Raw genomic sequence first — 14,639 nt, 5'->3', positions numbered from 1 at the left:
TGTGCCATCTGCTTCATTAGAGGTTGTTTGGTTTCCCTGATGTATAAATCCTGGCAATCCTCCTGGCACTTAACAGCTACACTATGTTACTCTGTTTATGTCGGGGGACACGATCCTTGGGGTGGACCAATTTTTGGCACAGTGTCTTTTGGTGTTTAAAAGCCACAGAGACCCGGTGTTTAGAAAAAATGTGTCTCAACTGTTCCGATACTCCTGACACGTACAGGATAACTACAGGTTTTTGCTTTGTCAGTGGTTGTCCTTCTCTCTTGAATCGGCTGGAGCTTCTTTTTGGCGCCTTCCCATCTTTGACAAAAGTCCATCTGGGATAACCACATTTACTCAGGGGCTTCTTGATTTGACGTTCTTCTGCTTCCCTGTCCGCTGTGTCTGTGGGGATGGTGTTCGCTCTGTGTTGTAATGTCAACTCTCTGTGAATGGTACTCATGGCCATTGATCAGTGGTCTTTGATCAATGTTCATGAGAGTTTGCATAATTATGATGAAGGAACTGACCTCCCAACCCATTGTTCATTCAGTGGGCTCGTTTCAGTCTGTATGCAAATGTGCTGTTTGTAAGACAGTGACCTGTAGTCAGCTGAGACTGAAGAAGTCACTTGGATGAGTGAAGAAACGTTTCTCCCACTGAAAACCTTACGTCCAGATGAACAGAATCTACTTTTGGGGATACATAAAAATTCAAATCAAATTTGATCTTGAAAAAAAATGTCAAAACATCATATTGTGTAATATCTCATATCAAAAGGCGCCAAAAAGTTTAACATAATCACACACTGCTTGAATAGATCTTAAATTGAGAAATATCAGAAATATTTCACTTCTGAAATAAAAGTTGGTCTATGAGAGTTTCCATTGTAGCAACGTGGTTTCCTTCATTGTTTGTACAAGGAAAGAAATGTGATTGCGCTATCCTCCACATTGTCGTCAAGTTTTTTGCTTATCAAAGTCAAGAGTCTAAGGACCTCAAGGACATTTGTGGTAAGTTTAAATTGCCATCTCTGACTTGGTTTAACTTAAATTGTGTGTAGAAATCAAAGGTTGTACAGTTTAACCACCTGTGTGGTTGTTAGGTCTGAATATTGTTTTTTAGTCCCCCACACTCACCTTAAAGGAAACCAAACAACATCCATCGTGGTTTCTAATACTTGACACGTCTTTTTTCTTAGCTCCTCAGTCACACAAGTCAGATATCTGGTGGTCTGTAAACCTCATTCAGAGAAAGCGACAGTAAGATTAAATCACACAAATCTAAATACAACATATTTAACCTCATGTATCATAAAAACTTTCCCTCAACGGAGAATTATTTTTAACTTTGAAACAGTTGTAGTTGTGTGCCTAAAAAGTGTTTTTGTACAACGTTACATTACTTGAAACAAAATGAGGCCATATTCAGGAAGGAAGGTCTAGAACTATCGACAGCTTTAGGTAAAAAGAGCCTGTGGTGAGTTCTTATGAACTAGATTCATGTCCTGTTGATGCCCAGATGCATTCTGAGTGAACAGGCTTGTTGGGGTGTGGGAAGCACCGAAGTAGCCACTCACAGCTTGCATCTTGCAGTCCACATGTGGCTGTGCTTGTTTTTTCACAAACACTGATACTGGCACATACCGCAATACTTGAAAATGAAAAAGTACAGGACTCCTGCTGATTCAGCTGCCTGTGCACCGCCGATGTGATCGCTTTTAATGATCACTGCTTCCACACATAAAATCTTAGGTCAGGTCACGATCAGATTGTGCTGTTACAAAATCTTTTTCTCTTTCATTTTTTAAAAAACACACTTTGATGCTAGAATACTTTTGCACTTGCATGCCAGTATTGGACTCTTGTTTCTGGCTCAGTATGTACTTTGCACCAGCTCTGCCTGCAGTGGTCTCAGTTGTGTTCACATAATACGCAGCTTTAAGCTTTAATTCCCCACAGAGCTGTTTAGAACTTTCTAATGTCCGATATTGCTCACACGATTGAAATAATAGTATTTTTTTATACCTTTTATATTTAGTAATATGAGGATAATATACTTTTTCATACACTTATACTTAGCAGTATCAATAATCCTGTAAACATACATGGCAGACCCAGTGGCATTTTGATCCTTTTTATTTTACCAGTTGCCGTACACACACACAGAGCTACAGCTCTCCCGCTGCCAGCTCAACATAATAGCAACCAAATTCGCCAAAAACTCTAAACTTTTAAGCCGGCGTGGCGTGATCGCAGATGCTGCTCAGGTGGGTCAATCGCACCTGGAGCAACAAATAATTTGGATCATCCGAATTATACACTTTGATTAAAAGTCATTTTAAGAGCAATGGAATATAAATCCCTATTTCATGTTTTACATGAAACAGCAGAGAAACAAAAAATATAGATCAGTTAAAATTTTCTTATATTGATCGCCATGGAAACAAGAAGTAAAGCCTCAGAAATCAGTTGTAATGCTTCGTGAGAGGAATGCAAAATTTTTCTATTACAGAGAGAAAATCCAGGCTTTGCTGTCAGAATCACACAATTTCAGCTATGCATGGAAAAAAATCTGTCAATAACAGGTCACAGTAACTTGGAAAATATGTAGCACTAATTAAAGAAATCTGATTTGTAGGATGTTAATCTGCACACAGCTTAACATCCTACAAAGACAAGACAATGAGTACGTGTCTGTTGTGGCCTCTTTTCATGTTTCCCCTCATTATTTCTCACCTTGCAGAAAATTACTCAGAAAGCTGCATGTTCTTCTGCTGTGAGTACTTGCCTTCAACGTCATGTCATAAAACAAACAAACAAACCCCCCACAAAAAATAGTGTTTGTTCATCTCATCTCATTGATTATGACTATTATTAATTCTGGGTTTATTTATCGTTATTGTCACGGGGTGCCGAGGCAGGCCGTGTGAGAATATAAACGGACCCAAGATGCAGACTGCTTAAGTTGTGAGCGAGCTTTATTAACAAAAGGGTGAAACAAACAGGGACGAGGAGGAAGAAAACCAAAACCTAAGAATAAACTAAACCTGAAACCTTGAGTCGAGAAACGGAGATGCAGGGAGAATACACGAGAACATGGAGGGGAACAACACAGACGAACCAGCAACGACTAAGACAGAAGACACGACTGTTGCGAACTGGTATGTTTACGTGTGTGTTTTGTGCAGGTGTTATGTCCCATGTTAATTTAGCTGTGCCAGGGCCCTGCTTCGATTGGTGCATGGATACGCTGCAACGATGTGACTGGTTCCAGCTGGAGGACCCGCCCATTATAAGGAGTCTGGAGTGCTACAGCGAAAGAGGTCTTCGGGTTTCTCCTCACGGCCCAGCAGTCTTCCCGTGGCAGCCGCTGGCTGCAGTGCTTTTTTGAGAGTTGTGAAAGTGGAGTGGGTAGGGGTGAGCTGCCGTTTTCTTTTGATCACCCGTTTTTCTCCTGTTTTGTGTTAGTTAAGGAGGTTAGACTCTGTTTTTATTTTTGACTTTGTTTTGGTGAGGTCAGGGGTGCGGGATTTGTTTAGATCTGTTTTGTTTATTGTTTTGGCCTTGGCTCACCCTGAAGCGTTGACACTCCCGTTTTGGTTCCTTTATTTTTCACATTGTAAATAAATCACAGTGAAACTGAAGGATTTGTCTCTTGTGGCTGCTTGGGTCTTGGGGGGGATGCGAGGGCCTCACTCGTGTTACTGCCTGGCCCTAGACGGGTCGTAACATGAATTGGGGGCTCGTCCTCTGCCCTTTTCTGTGGTTTTCGTGTGTTTTAGTCTGTTTGGCAGTTTTCTTGGTGTGGGGATAGTTGGTGTGTGGGATTATGGAGTTTTCTTTGGATGAGTTTGTTACCTCGCCTTCATGGGATAAAATAGTGAAGTGCAGGAAAGCGGATTTGCTAATTATTGCTAGTTTTTATGATGTTCAACTGTCCTATAGTGCCCGTAAAGCGGAGGTTAAGGACGCTTTGTGTGCAGGGCTGGTGGAGCGAGGCATCCTTGCTGCCCCGAAGGCAGCTGTTGAGCAGCCTGGCGGCGGAGGGGTGAAGGTGGCTCTGGAGGCTGAGCCGGAGCCGGATGCCAAAGGGCCTGTAAACGTGCTCCCGGCTGAGGTGGACTCTGATGCAGCTGATTTGGAGTCTGAAGCAGCTGAGTCTGGTACGGCCGGGGAACCCCTGGCGGGGCGGTCTACGGAGGATCTCCGTTTGACCCTCCGTATAAGGGAGGTGGAAACCCGCGCTAAAGAGCTTGAGGTACAAGCAATGCACCTCCGTGTCAGAGCTTTGGAGCTGGAGCGAAAGCCCTCCACATCTGCCTGTAGTCATCCTAGTACATCCACCGCTGTCTCAACGGGTTTTGACATCACTAAGCACGTTAAACTGGTTCCCCCATTTCGTGAGGCCGAAGTGGACTCCTATTTTAATGCTTTTGAGCGTATAGCGGCCGCGTTAAGCTGGCCGAAGGAGTTTTGGCCACTGCTATTGCAATGCAAATTGGTCGGCAAAGCCCAGGAAGTGTGTACCAGTTTATCAATTGAAGATAGCCTGGATTATGACATTATGAAGAAGACTGTGTTGCAGGCATATGAGCTTGTCCCAGAAGCCTACCGTCAGAAATTTAGGAAGTGTGAAAAAACTGCCAATCAGACATTTGTGGAGTTTGCCCGCGAAAAGAGTCGCTTGTTTGAACGATGGTTGCAGGCCAGTAAAGTGAAGGATCTTGAGGGGCTGAAAGAGCTTCTTTTGTTAGAAGAATTCAAAAAATGTTTGCCGGACCAAGTAGTCATTTACCTGAATGAGCAAAAGGTGACGTCACTTGCTAAAGCGGCAGTGATGGCTGATGAGTTTACTCTCACTCACAAAACTATATTTTCAGCCGCTGTCGCACAAAATATCAGGGTGGGACAGGAGAGGAAGATAAGATCACCAAAGGTAGGACTGAAGGATAGACAGGAGGATGGTGGTAATCGCGACTGTTTTTATTGTCGCGAACCCGGACATCTGATCGCTGCCTGTCCTGCGCTCCGGAGGAAGGAGCAGCGCAAAGGCTCTAAAACTCCAGCCGGCGTAGGTCTTATTAAAGTTGTCCCTTCGCCTAAAATGCATTCCACCCGTGATTTGCACCATGCGGATGCTGAAATAGAGCCACGTTTTAAACCATTTATCACCAAAGGCTTTGTTTCTGTGACGGGAGAAGAGAGGGATAAAGTGCCTGTTACTATTCTTCGGGACACAGGTGCGCATCAGTCATTTATGTTGGACAGAGTACTGCCATTGTCAGATAAAACTGCTTGTGATTCAGATGTGTTAGTTTGGGGAATTAAGATGAGCGTTCTTCGGGCGCCGCTACATAAGGTGCATTTGCATTCGCCCGTAATAACGGGGCATGTTAAAGTTGCCGTGAGTTCCCAGTTGCCTATCAAAGGGGTTTCATTTATTCTGGGAAATGACTTGGCTGGTGGGACAGTTTTTCCCCCGCCTGAAGTGGTGGAAACGCCTGTTGCTTCTGTTACTGATGCTGCCACCCCTATATCCAGTATGTTTCCTGTTTGTGCTATTACTCGTGCGCAATCGCGCAAATTTGACGACGTTGTGAATGTCGCTGACACCTTTATGGCGACGCTAGATGAAAGAAAGTTCCCCAGCTGTGAGAGTGGCAGAATAAGAAGCGGCAATGATGTGACAAAACTGATGCCAGAGTTGGATGAAAAGTTGAATAGGGATGCACTGATAACCGCTCAGCGGAAGGACTCATCACTGGCTCCTTGTTTTATATCCGCAGCCGCGAGTGCAGAAAGTAAACCCCCCACTTCTTTTTTTGTGCAAGACGGAGTTCTTATGAGAAGGTGGTCCCCTGACCATAGTGGTTTGCCTGGTGCTACGCAGGTGGTGGTGCCGAAGCCACATCGAGGGCAGGTGCTTAGCTTAGCGCATGATGCCAGCATGGCTGGACATCTCGGGGTGAACAAAACTTATCATCGGGTGTTGCGCAACTTCTTTTGGCCAGGGCTGAAAGCTGATGTGGTGGCATATTGCCGTACCTGTACTACATGTCAGATGGCGGGGAAACCTAACAGACCAATCCCACCTGCTCCGTTACATCCTATTCCAGTAATAGGTGAGCCGTTTGAAAAAGTAATATTGGATTGTGTGGGTCCCCTGCCAAAAACTAAATCCGGACACCAATACATACTTACAATAATGTGTTCAGCAACAAGGTTCCCGGAGGCAATCCCACTACGCACGCTGAAAGCAAAACCGGTAATAAAAGCACTAATTAAGTTTTTCTCTACTTTCGGGCTTCCAAAGGTTATTCAAACAGACCAAGGAACGAATTTTACTTCAAAAGTGTTTGCACAGGTTGTGGAGGAGTTGCACATAAAACATGTAAAATCCAGTCCATACCACCCGGAAAGTCAAGGTGCTCTGGAGAGATTCCATCAAACCCTCAAGGCTATGCTGCGCAAGTTCTGCGCAGAGTCGGGTAGAGAATGGGACGAGGGTCTGCCGCTATTGTTATTTGCCGTCAGGGAGACCACTCAGGAATCCTTGGGATTCAGTCCGATGGATCTGGTGTTTGGACATGTGGTCCGCGGTCCCCTCCGGCTTCTGAAGGAGAAGTGGTTATCAGAAACTTCTGAAACTCAGCATAATGTCTTGGATTATGTTAGCGGACTTCGGGAAAAACTCCACCTTGCATGTCAGTTAGCTCGAGAAAATCTGTCACATACGCAGGCCAAAATGAAAGCTCGCTATGATAAAAAGGCTGTTTGCAGAAGTTTCCAGCCGGGCGAGAAAGTGTTGGTGTTGCTGCCTGTGGTAGGGTCCAGTTTGTTAGCCCGGTTCGCTGGCCCATATGTGGTGGAACAGAAACTCAGTGACAACAATTATGTGATCCAGACCCCAGACCGTCGGAGAAAGTCTAGGGTTTGTCATATTAATATGTTAAAATCGTATCACTCGAGGAGCCCTTCGGGTGCGCCATCTCCAGTGTGCGCCGCTAGTGTTGTTTCTCCTTATGAACCCTCTGATGACGGACTGCTCCAGAAAGTGAAGCGCTGGGTAGCGGCCGGTTGAAAAATTCGGAGATCTTAAATGATTTAGACACCTATTTAGCCCACCTATCTGAGCCCACTCGAGCTGACATCACTGATCTGATAGAGAATAATTTATCACTTTTTTCTGATCATCCTCGTCAAACTGCTGTCCTGTGCCACGACATTGACGTGGCAGGACATAAACCGATCAAGCAGCATGCCTATCGAGTGAACCCTGTGAAAAGAGCGATAATGCAGAATGAAGTTGACTATCTCTTAGAACACGGTTTAGCCATTCCGAGCGCCAGCGCATGGAGTTCGCCGTGTGTGCTGGTAACCAAACTTGATCTGTTAAAAGGTTACTGGCAAGTACCTTTAACTCCCAGAGCATCTGAGATATCTGCTTTTGTCACGCCAGATCATTTTCTCCAGTACACGGTTATGCCGTTTGGGTTGCGTAATGCACCCGCTACTTTCCAGCGTCTTATGGCCAAAGTACTGGCAGGCGTGAATAACTGCGATGCCTACTTGGATGATGTTGTCATTTACTCATCCACCTGGTCTGACCACTTACAAACCCTCTCTCTCGTTTTCAGCCGTTTTCAGAAAGCCTCGCTTACGCTAAACCTAGCCAAATGTGAATTTGGCAGAGCCACCATCACATATCTAGGAAAACAGGTGGGTCAGGGACAAGTACTGCCGGTGACTGCGAAAATACAGGCGATCGTTGAGTTTCCAGTCCCACAAACGAGAAGGGCGCTGCGCCGATTTCTGGGAATGTGTGGTTATTACAGAGGTTTTTGTAAGAACTTTGCCACTGTTGTTGTTCCTCTCACCGATTTGATCAGTCCGGTGAAGCCTTTTGTGTGGACGCCTGTGTGTCAGACTGCTTTCGAGTCTGCGAAAGCATTACTGTGCAGTTCCCCTGTTCTTACGGCACCTAACTTCATGTCCCCTTTCAAGCTCGAGGTTGACGCTAGTGCGTCTGGTGCAGGAGCTGTCCTTATGCAGGAAGACCATCGCGGCGTGGATCGCCCTATTTGTTATTTTTCAAAAAAGTTCAACAAACATCAGATTAACTACAGCACTATTGAAAAGGAAGCCCTTGCCTTGTTGTTAGCCCTGCAGCATTTCGAGGTGTATATCGGATCCAGCTCTATCCCTGTTCAAGTATTCACTGACCACAATCCATTGGTGTTTCTCTCCCAGATGCAAAACTCAAATCAGAGACTTATGCGTTGGTCCCTTCTTTTGCAAGATTTTAACCTGCATATCAAACATAAGAAAGGAACGGAAAACGTCATCGCTGACGCCCTGTCGAGAGCAATTTCATAGTTTGGGAATTAAACAATGGGAGGGTTGTTTAATTCTTATGGAAGGGGGTGTTACGAACTGGTATGTTTACGTGTGTGTTTTGTGCAGGTGTTATGTCCCATGTTAATTTAGCTGTGCCAGGGCCCTGCTTCGATTGGTGCATGGATACGCTGCAACGATGTGACTGGTTCCAGCTGGAGGACCCGCCCATTATAAGGAGTCTGGAGTGCTACAGCGAAAGAGGTCTTCGGGTTTCTCCTCACGGCCCAGCAGTCTTCCCGTGGCAGCCGCTGGCTGCAGTGCTTTTTTGAGAGTTGTGAAAGTGGAGTGGGTAGGGGTGAGCTGCCGTTTTCTTTTGATCACCCGTTTTTCTCCTGTTTTGTGTTAGTTAAGGAGGTTAGACTCTGTTTTTATTTTTGACTTTGTTTTGGTGAGGTCAGGGGTGCGGGATTTGTTTAGATCTGTTTTGTTTATTGTTTTGGCCTTGGCTCACCCTGAAGCGTTGACACTCCCGTTTTGGTTCCTTTATTTTTCACATTGTAAATAAATCACAGTGAAACTGAAGGATTTGTCTCTTGTGGCTGCTTGGGTCTTGGGGGGGATGCGAGGGCCTCACTCGTGTTACTGCCTGGCCCTAGACGGGTCGTAACACGACTTAAAAACACTCAGAGAAACACAGGGAGATTACACACAGGTGGGAGTGATTAACGTGACGAGACTAGGGAGGCGAACTGAAAACACCCACACGAGACGCAGACCTTCACAATAAAACAGGAACTTACACATGCAAGGACACAGACTAAGAAACGTGGACTTGATACAGGAACACACGGGCAGAACAGAGTAAACACTAAACAGAGGAAGAACAGAACCAACAATCACACTAATAGAAAACACAAAACGCTGGGTCAAAAGGACCCAGGACCATGACAGTTATGACTTCTAGTGTAATGGTTTCTGTTTTGTACTTCCAGCACTCAAAATTTTCTCTGTTCTATAAATTCTAGTTCTTAAGTTTAGCTCCGGTTTATTTTGAAGGTCTTGTTGCCACATTTCTACGTGTTTTGTTTCCACTTGCCTGTTGTGGCAGCTGTTTTCCCAGTTACCCTCCAGTGTATTTAGGTCTTGTGTCTCTTACTGTTAGTTGTCTGGTGGTCTGCTTATGCTCTCCCCCTTAGTCATAGCCACAGTAGTATAGTATCATAGTCATATCAAAGTCACAGTTCAGTTTTGTTCCTGTAATCATTCAGGAGATAAATAAATGATTCGCTGTTGGTTCGCACCTCTGCTCCATTTCCCTCTGTGTCTGCATTTGGTTCCACAGCTCACTCTCTTCGCACAATTTGCCTCCAACATATATATATATAATATAAATTTACTTTTATATTTATGTTAGTAAAAGCACTGTGCTGAATAATGTTGTTTGTTCTATCACCAGCTTTTAGTATAAAAAAAGGCTAAAGTATGAGTTAATTATTGGTTTACCTTAATTATACAAGATTAATAAAAAACAACTACAGCTAAAGGCTGTTTGACTTTTCTTTTATATACTGATGGAGTCGTGCTGAACGTGAACCATATTTAGCTTCATGTGCTTAAAATGACAAATTTAAAATTACAAACAAACTAAAATTGTGGTTTGGTAAATTTTACAGGAAGTGCATTTTTTTGCCTCAGCCAATCACTGTGATGTCGACTTTGCAAACTGTAATCAGCTTGTCACAAAATCTTCCTTTGAGTGGGTAGACATCAGTTGTGCAAGAGAAGGCTGAGGTAACACAATGATCGGCAGACTGGCTTCTTTGATTCTTCTAAGTACACTGTGTGAGTTTACTTCTTCTACACTGCCTGATGTATCATTGTAAAAAAATATAAAACAAAATATATATTAGGCTTTGTAATATTCTACATTCTAACTGTTACTGTTTGTCTCTTTTCTTTAGCTGTGATGGAAATGAATGAGGTTCCTCAGCAGATCTCTGTAACTGTGGTTAAACCTGGAGATAATGTGACTCTGACATGTGATGTCTTTGAACAAGGGTTGTTTTACTGGTATAAGCTGAATTATGGATATATGATTCAAACAGTTGCTAGCAGAAATTTTGGCAACATATTGTTTCAAATTAACAACTCAAGATTCAGTGCCACAAAAGTGGATAATATCTATTCTCTTACCATAAGAAATGTAAGCAAAGAAGATGAAGCAACATACTTCTGTCAAGCGGGATCACAATACAGTATTACCTTTATTAATGGCACAATTTTGGCAGTGAATGGTAAAGTATATTCATTTGGTTGTCTTTGATAAGGTCGAACCCTAAACAACTACAGTGAATTTCATGTCTTTTTCTAATTCCTACAGATCCTAAAACCCAGCATAAATTTTTCACAGTAAAACAAACTCCAGATGTGAAGTCAGTACATCTGGGTGATACGATGACTCTGCAGTGTTTGCTCTTCTCTGAGAACAAAGATGACACAGATCAGTGTCCAGATGAAGACAAAGTGCACTGGTTTAAAGGTGCATCAGACGTCCATCCAGGCGTCATTTACCACGGCAGCATCAGAAATAAAGAGGACGGGAGATGTGACTACAGTCTGTCCAAAACTATAACAAACTCATCTGATGCTGGGACGTACTACTGTGCCGCGGTGACACGTGGACAGATCCTGTTTGGTGAAGGAACTGAAGTGGAGATAGGTATGTTTTTAAAGTATTATTTTAATATTTGCTTATCTGTACTAGCTGTTCCTGATTCCTGATGATTTGTGCGAGATATTCTCAGGCCTTTAATACTTTTATACTTTGACCATTGGTAAGTAAACTGTTACTGGATGCATAAAAATTAACATCCAAACTAACTTTTATGATAATCTTATACCGAGATACTGCATACCTTGGAGACTGAGTTCATTTAAACCATCTATATTACTGTGGATTAACTGAGTGAGTAATGCACAGTATTATACTATTATATAATCAGAACGTTAATTGTCTGCTGGGATGTTTTCTCATTCTAGAGGCGTTCCCGCTCGTTACTGTGCTCGGGGCACTGCTGACCTGCTCTGTGCTTTTGAATTTTACACTGATCCTCCCCAGAAAAAAAATCCAACCTCGTAAACACCGCGAAGGTAAATTAATCACATGTATAACATACTGTGTGCATATTATTAATAGCAATAATTAATAATTATTTATAATCAATAATTATTAATAATTCATATGAATACAAAGTTTCCTTATTTTACTTTTTACTAAACTATAACCTCAGTTTGCTGTTCTTAGCTGACAGGCGTGGGACTCAGTATGGTCGATATTACTTAAAATTGTTGCATTAACTATTGATTCATGTGCTCACACGTGGCCGGAGGATAACAGTAAAAAAGTCAATTAAATGCAGAACCATTAACATGGTAAAACATTAAAAGCTAATACAAATACCAGGCATTATTTACACAAAAGAATATCTTCAAATATTGTAAAAATGTCGGTTACCTGGCAGTAATGATGATATCGCCTTTTCCCCTGACTGCTGTTTGTACAGCTCAGAGCTTGTCATTTATTTACATTTTCATTTCACAAAACTTGTGAATCATACCCATAAAAACAAAGCTGTCATCCCAGTCTTTTAAAATATTTGGGTTTAATTTATTATTGACATGTTTTTTTTGTTTGTTTTTTGGTGAATATTTGCTAACTTTGTTTAGGAAAAGTGTTACATTGTATTATTATTACATTCCAGAGTTCGAATCTTTACTAATTGAGATTTTCAGATTGATCCTTTCATCAATTATTGTATTTTACTATAAACAGACTTGACAAATAGATTTTTGGATAAATGATTATTTATTATCTTAAAGCGATCTGTCATTTTTAATTAAATTAACAAACTTTTTTTTAGCATTTCCATCACATTTGTTATAGAAATTAATATACAGAAATAAACAAAAACAAAAATTGGCAGAGGCAAAATTATTCCAATCATACATGAAGTGACACATTTCAGTTGCTTCTGAGGCATGAACAGGGTCAGGATTATTTGCTAAGTGCACCTATCTTTCTATCATTCGTAGCACATAATTATATCCCTGCTTTACTACAGCTCAAACTGCTACTTAATAGATGAAGTGACAAATGCAGATAGTGAAGCAGAAGTGGTTTCAAACTGGTTCCAGTAGACACATTTTAATCTAATAGATCCAGATTTTCATGTATATCGCACAACGAACTAAAGCTGCTTGCTCTACAGCAAATTGAGGCCCTATAAAGTATTTCTACAATCCAGACAAGCACTTAAAATAAATAATATTTCACTGTTAATCTTTTCTCTTTATGAACAGGAAAAGTAGAAGTCTTTACTGATGTCAAACAGGAAAAATCATCTGGGGATCAAATGAGTAATGAGGTACACACACATTATATTTATAGCTATCTAGCTATTATAAAATACATGACTAGACTTATTCTGCACTACTGATGACAAAGTGACTTCTTATTTTTAAGGTTGAAACACACAAAACAAGTAAGCTAAACATTTTGTATAAGAAACAGGAAGCAGTTTGATGTGAAATACAAGTACAGACAGAGAAGATCAAAAAACTACATTTGCCCTGAAACTTAGATGTTGACATCTGACATCCTCCTAGAAGTCCTTTATTGTAAATGATGACATGTTTGATTAGGTCACACTTTAGTGTAATATGAGTACTTTAGATATGTGTTTTCATGATGGTAATTTGTGACTCATTTGAAACACTTGCAGTTGCCATTACCCTGAAACATGAAGTCATCTTATGTTAGACTGCCATCTGAGGACAAACAAACAAACAATGGCTATGCGATGTTCTCTCTTTGTGTATCTATTATTTTCAATTTTTTATATTTTTGTTAATAATTTACAGGAAGGTGAAGAAGCAGAACTGAACTATGTGGCTCTGGATTTCCCCTCAAGAAAATCCTCAAGATGGAAGAGTAGGAAGGAGTCAGCAGAGAGCACCATATACTCTGGCATCAGAGCGGGCCAGTAAAAGGCAGATTTAAGGCTGATGCCATTCCTCTGGGTAGATGAAAAAGGAAATTACAATGACAAAGACAGATTCTTTTGTAAGACGGATTCTTTTAACCACCTTGATGAAGATATTCTGTCAGGATTCAGGATTAGACAGGTAAAATTGGGCACAACCATTAAGATACTTAAAGACAAATGGATTCATAAATGAACTGGAAGCCAGTGAAGGGAAGCTAACACTGGAGTAAAGGGCTCTTGCTTGCTCGCACCAGATAAACATTGTATATAAAAGCATATATTCATGTTTCACGGTTGTGTTTGGCCTGAATAGTTACACAGTTGCCTCAGTTGGAAAAAACAGGGTCAGGACTTAAACTAATGGAGTGCTTATGAGGATATCATGGTCCACAGGATCAAAAGCAGCTGTTAAGTCTAAAAGCACGAGTAGCACGCAGTCACTGAATCAACTGCTAAAATATGTCGTTACAAACCACAAAAGAATGGACTCTGTACTGTTGTGACTTTTGAATAATGTGAGTATACAAACGTGGAAGTTTGAACTGTTTTCACCTTTATTTTCAAAATAGTATTTAGAATTTTTTCTTAAAATAGATTCTCGACTTTAATCTCAAAATTTCACATTTATTCTTAGAATGGGGTTTTTATTCAAAAAGTAATGCATTACTCTGTTTAATTCTCAAAAGTAATCCAGATATTACTTAATTATGCCCCAGAGAAAGTCATTTGGTACACTCCATCACATGAACTGAACTACACTGTCACAGTTTAACTACGTAAAGTGTGGGCTACAGAGCCACACACTGACACAAATCTATGTCTGTATGTCCGTCATGAGAACATGCGTACTGTTTGATCTCTCTTTTAGTGTTTGAGCATAAACACAAAGCCGACAATACAAAGTTTTTCTTTATTTCTTGTGGATAAATGAAGAAACCTGGGTTATCCACAGGCCAGAAAAAACAAACGCACAAACAAAAAAACCCCACACATCAGAAAAACAAACTTTACAAAACCTGGAGAACAACTAAACCACTTTTAAAAGGACACGTGAAATGGAAGCAAAATAAAAATGAATGAGGGGTGACTGAAGACAAAACTAAGCTGCCGTGATAGAGGCATTGTGGTTTGTGTTGTTGTGCAACGAGTGACATCTATTGACAGCCACATATCAGTCTTCAGAGGAAAACACAACCTCAGGAGGATGCAGTGTTGCGCACATCTTATACATACATATTTCAGTATAAACATTATGCTCCACATGCTGTAG

At 41.5% G+C, this 14,639-nt stretch overlaps 1 protein-coding gene across 1 annotated transcript; it reads left to right on the top strand.

The window, feature by feature from the left end:
- Positions 1 to 7,369: 7,369 nt before the first annotated feature.
- LOC146524059 (uncharacterized) lies at positions 7,370 to 14,383 on the top strand. Its single transcript, XM_085184198.1, has 6 exons — positions 7,370 to 10,166; positions 10,286 to 10,618; positions 10,705 to 11,043; positions 11,364 to 11,474; positions 12,684 to 12,748; positions 13,245 to 14,383. Exons 1-6 carry the CDS (start codon positions 10,124 to 10,126, stop codon positions 13,368 to 13,370), a joined length of 1,017 nt encoding a protein of 338 aa, XP_085040324.1. The 5' UTR covers positions 7,370 to 10,123; the 3' UTR covers positions 13,371 to 14,383.
- The last annotated feature ends 256 nt before the right edge of the window (positions 14,384 to 14,639 follow it).

Source organism: Neolamprologus multifasciatus, chromosome 2, assembly GCF_963576455.1.
Source record: "Neolamprologus multifasciatus chromosome 2, fNeoMul1.2, whole genome shotgun sequence".
NCBI classification, from domain to species: domain Eukaryota; kingdom Metazoa; phylum Chordata; class Actinopteri; order Cichliformes; family Cichlidae; genus Neolamprologus; species Neolamprologus multifasciatus.
Note: the sequence above shows the minus strand (reverse complement) of the source record. Positions and strands in the feature narration are given on the sequence as shown.

Bases quoted from the DNA above. Each gene is read 5' to 3' on its own strand.
- LOC146524059 (XM_085184198.1), top strand. From the start codon at position 10,124: ATGATCGGCAGACTGGCTTCTTTGATTCTTCTAAGTACACTGT. The intron at 10,619-10,704 runs GTAAAGTATATT...TAATTCCTACAG, and splicing joins CACAATTTTGGCAGTGAATG to ATCCTAAAACCCAGCATAAA. The intron at 11,475-12,683 runs GTAAATTAATCA...CTTTATGAACAG, and splicing joins ACCTCGTAAACACCGCGAAG to GAAAAGTAGAAGTCTTTACT.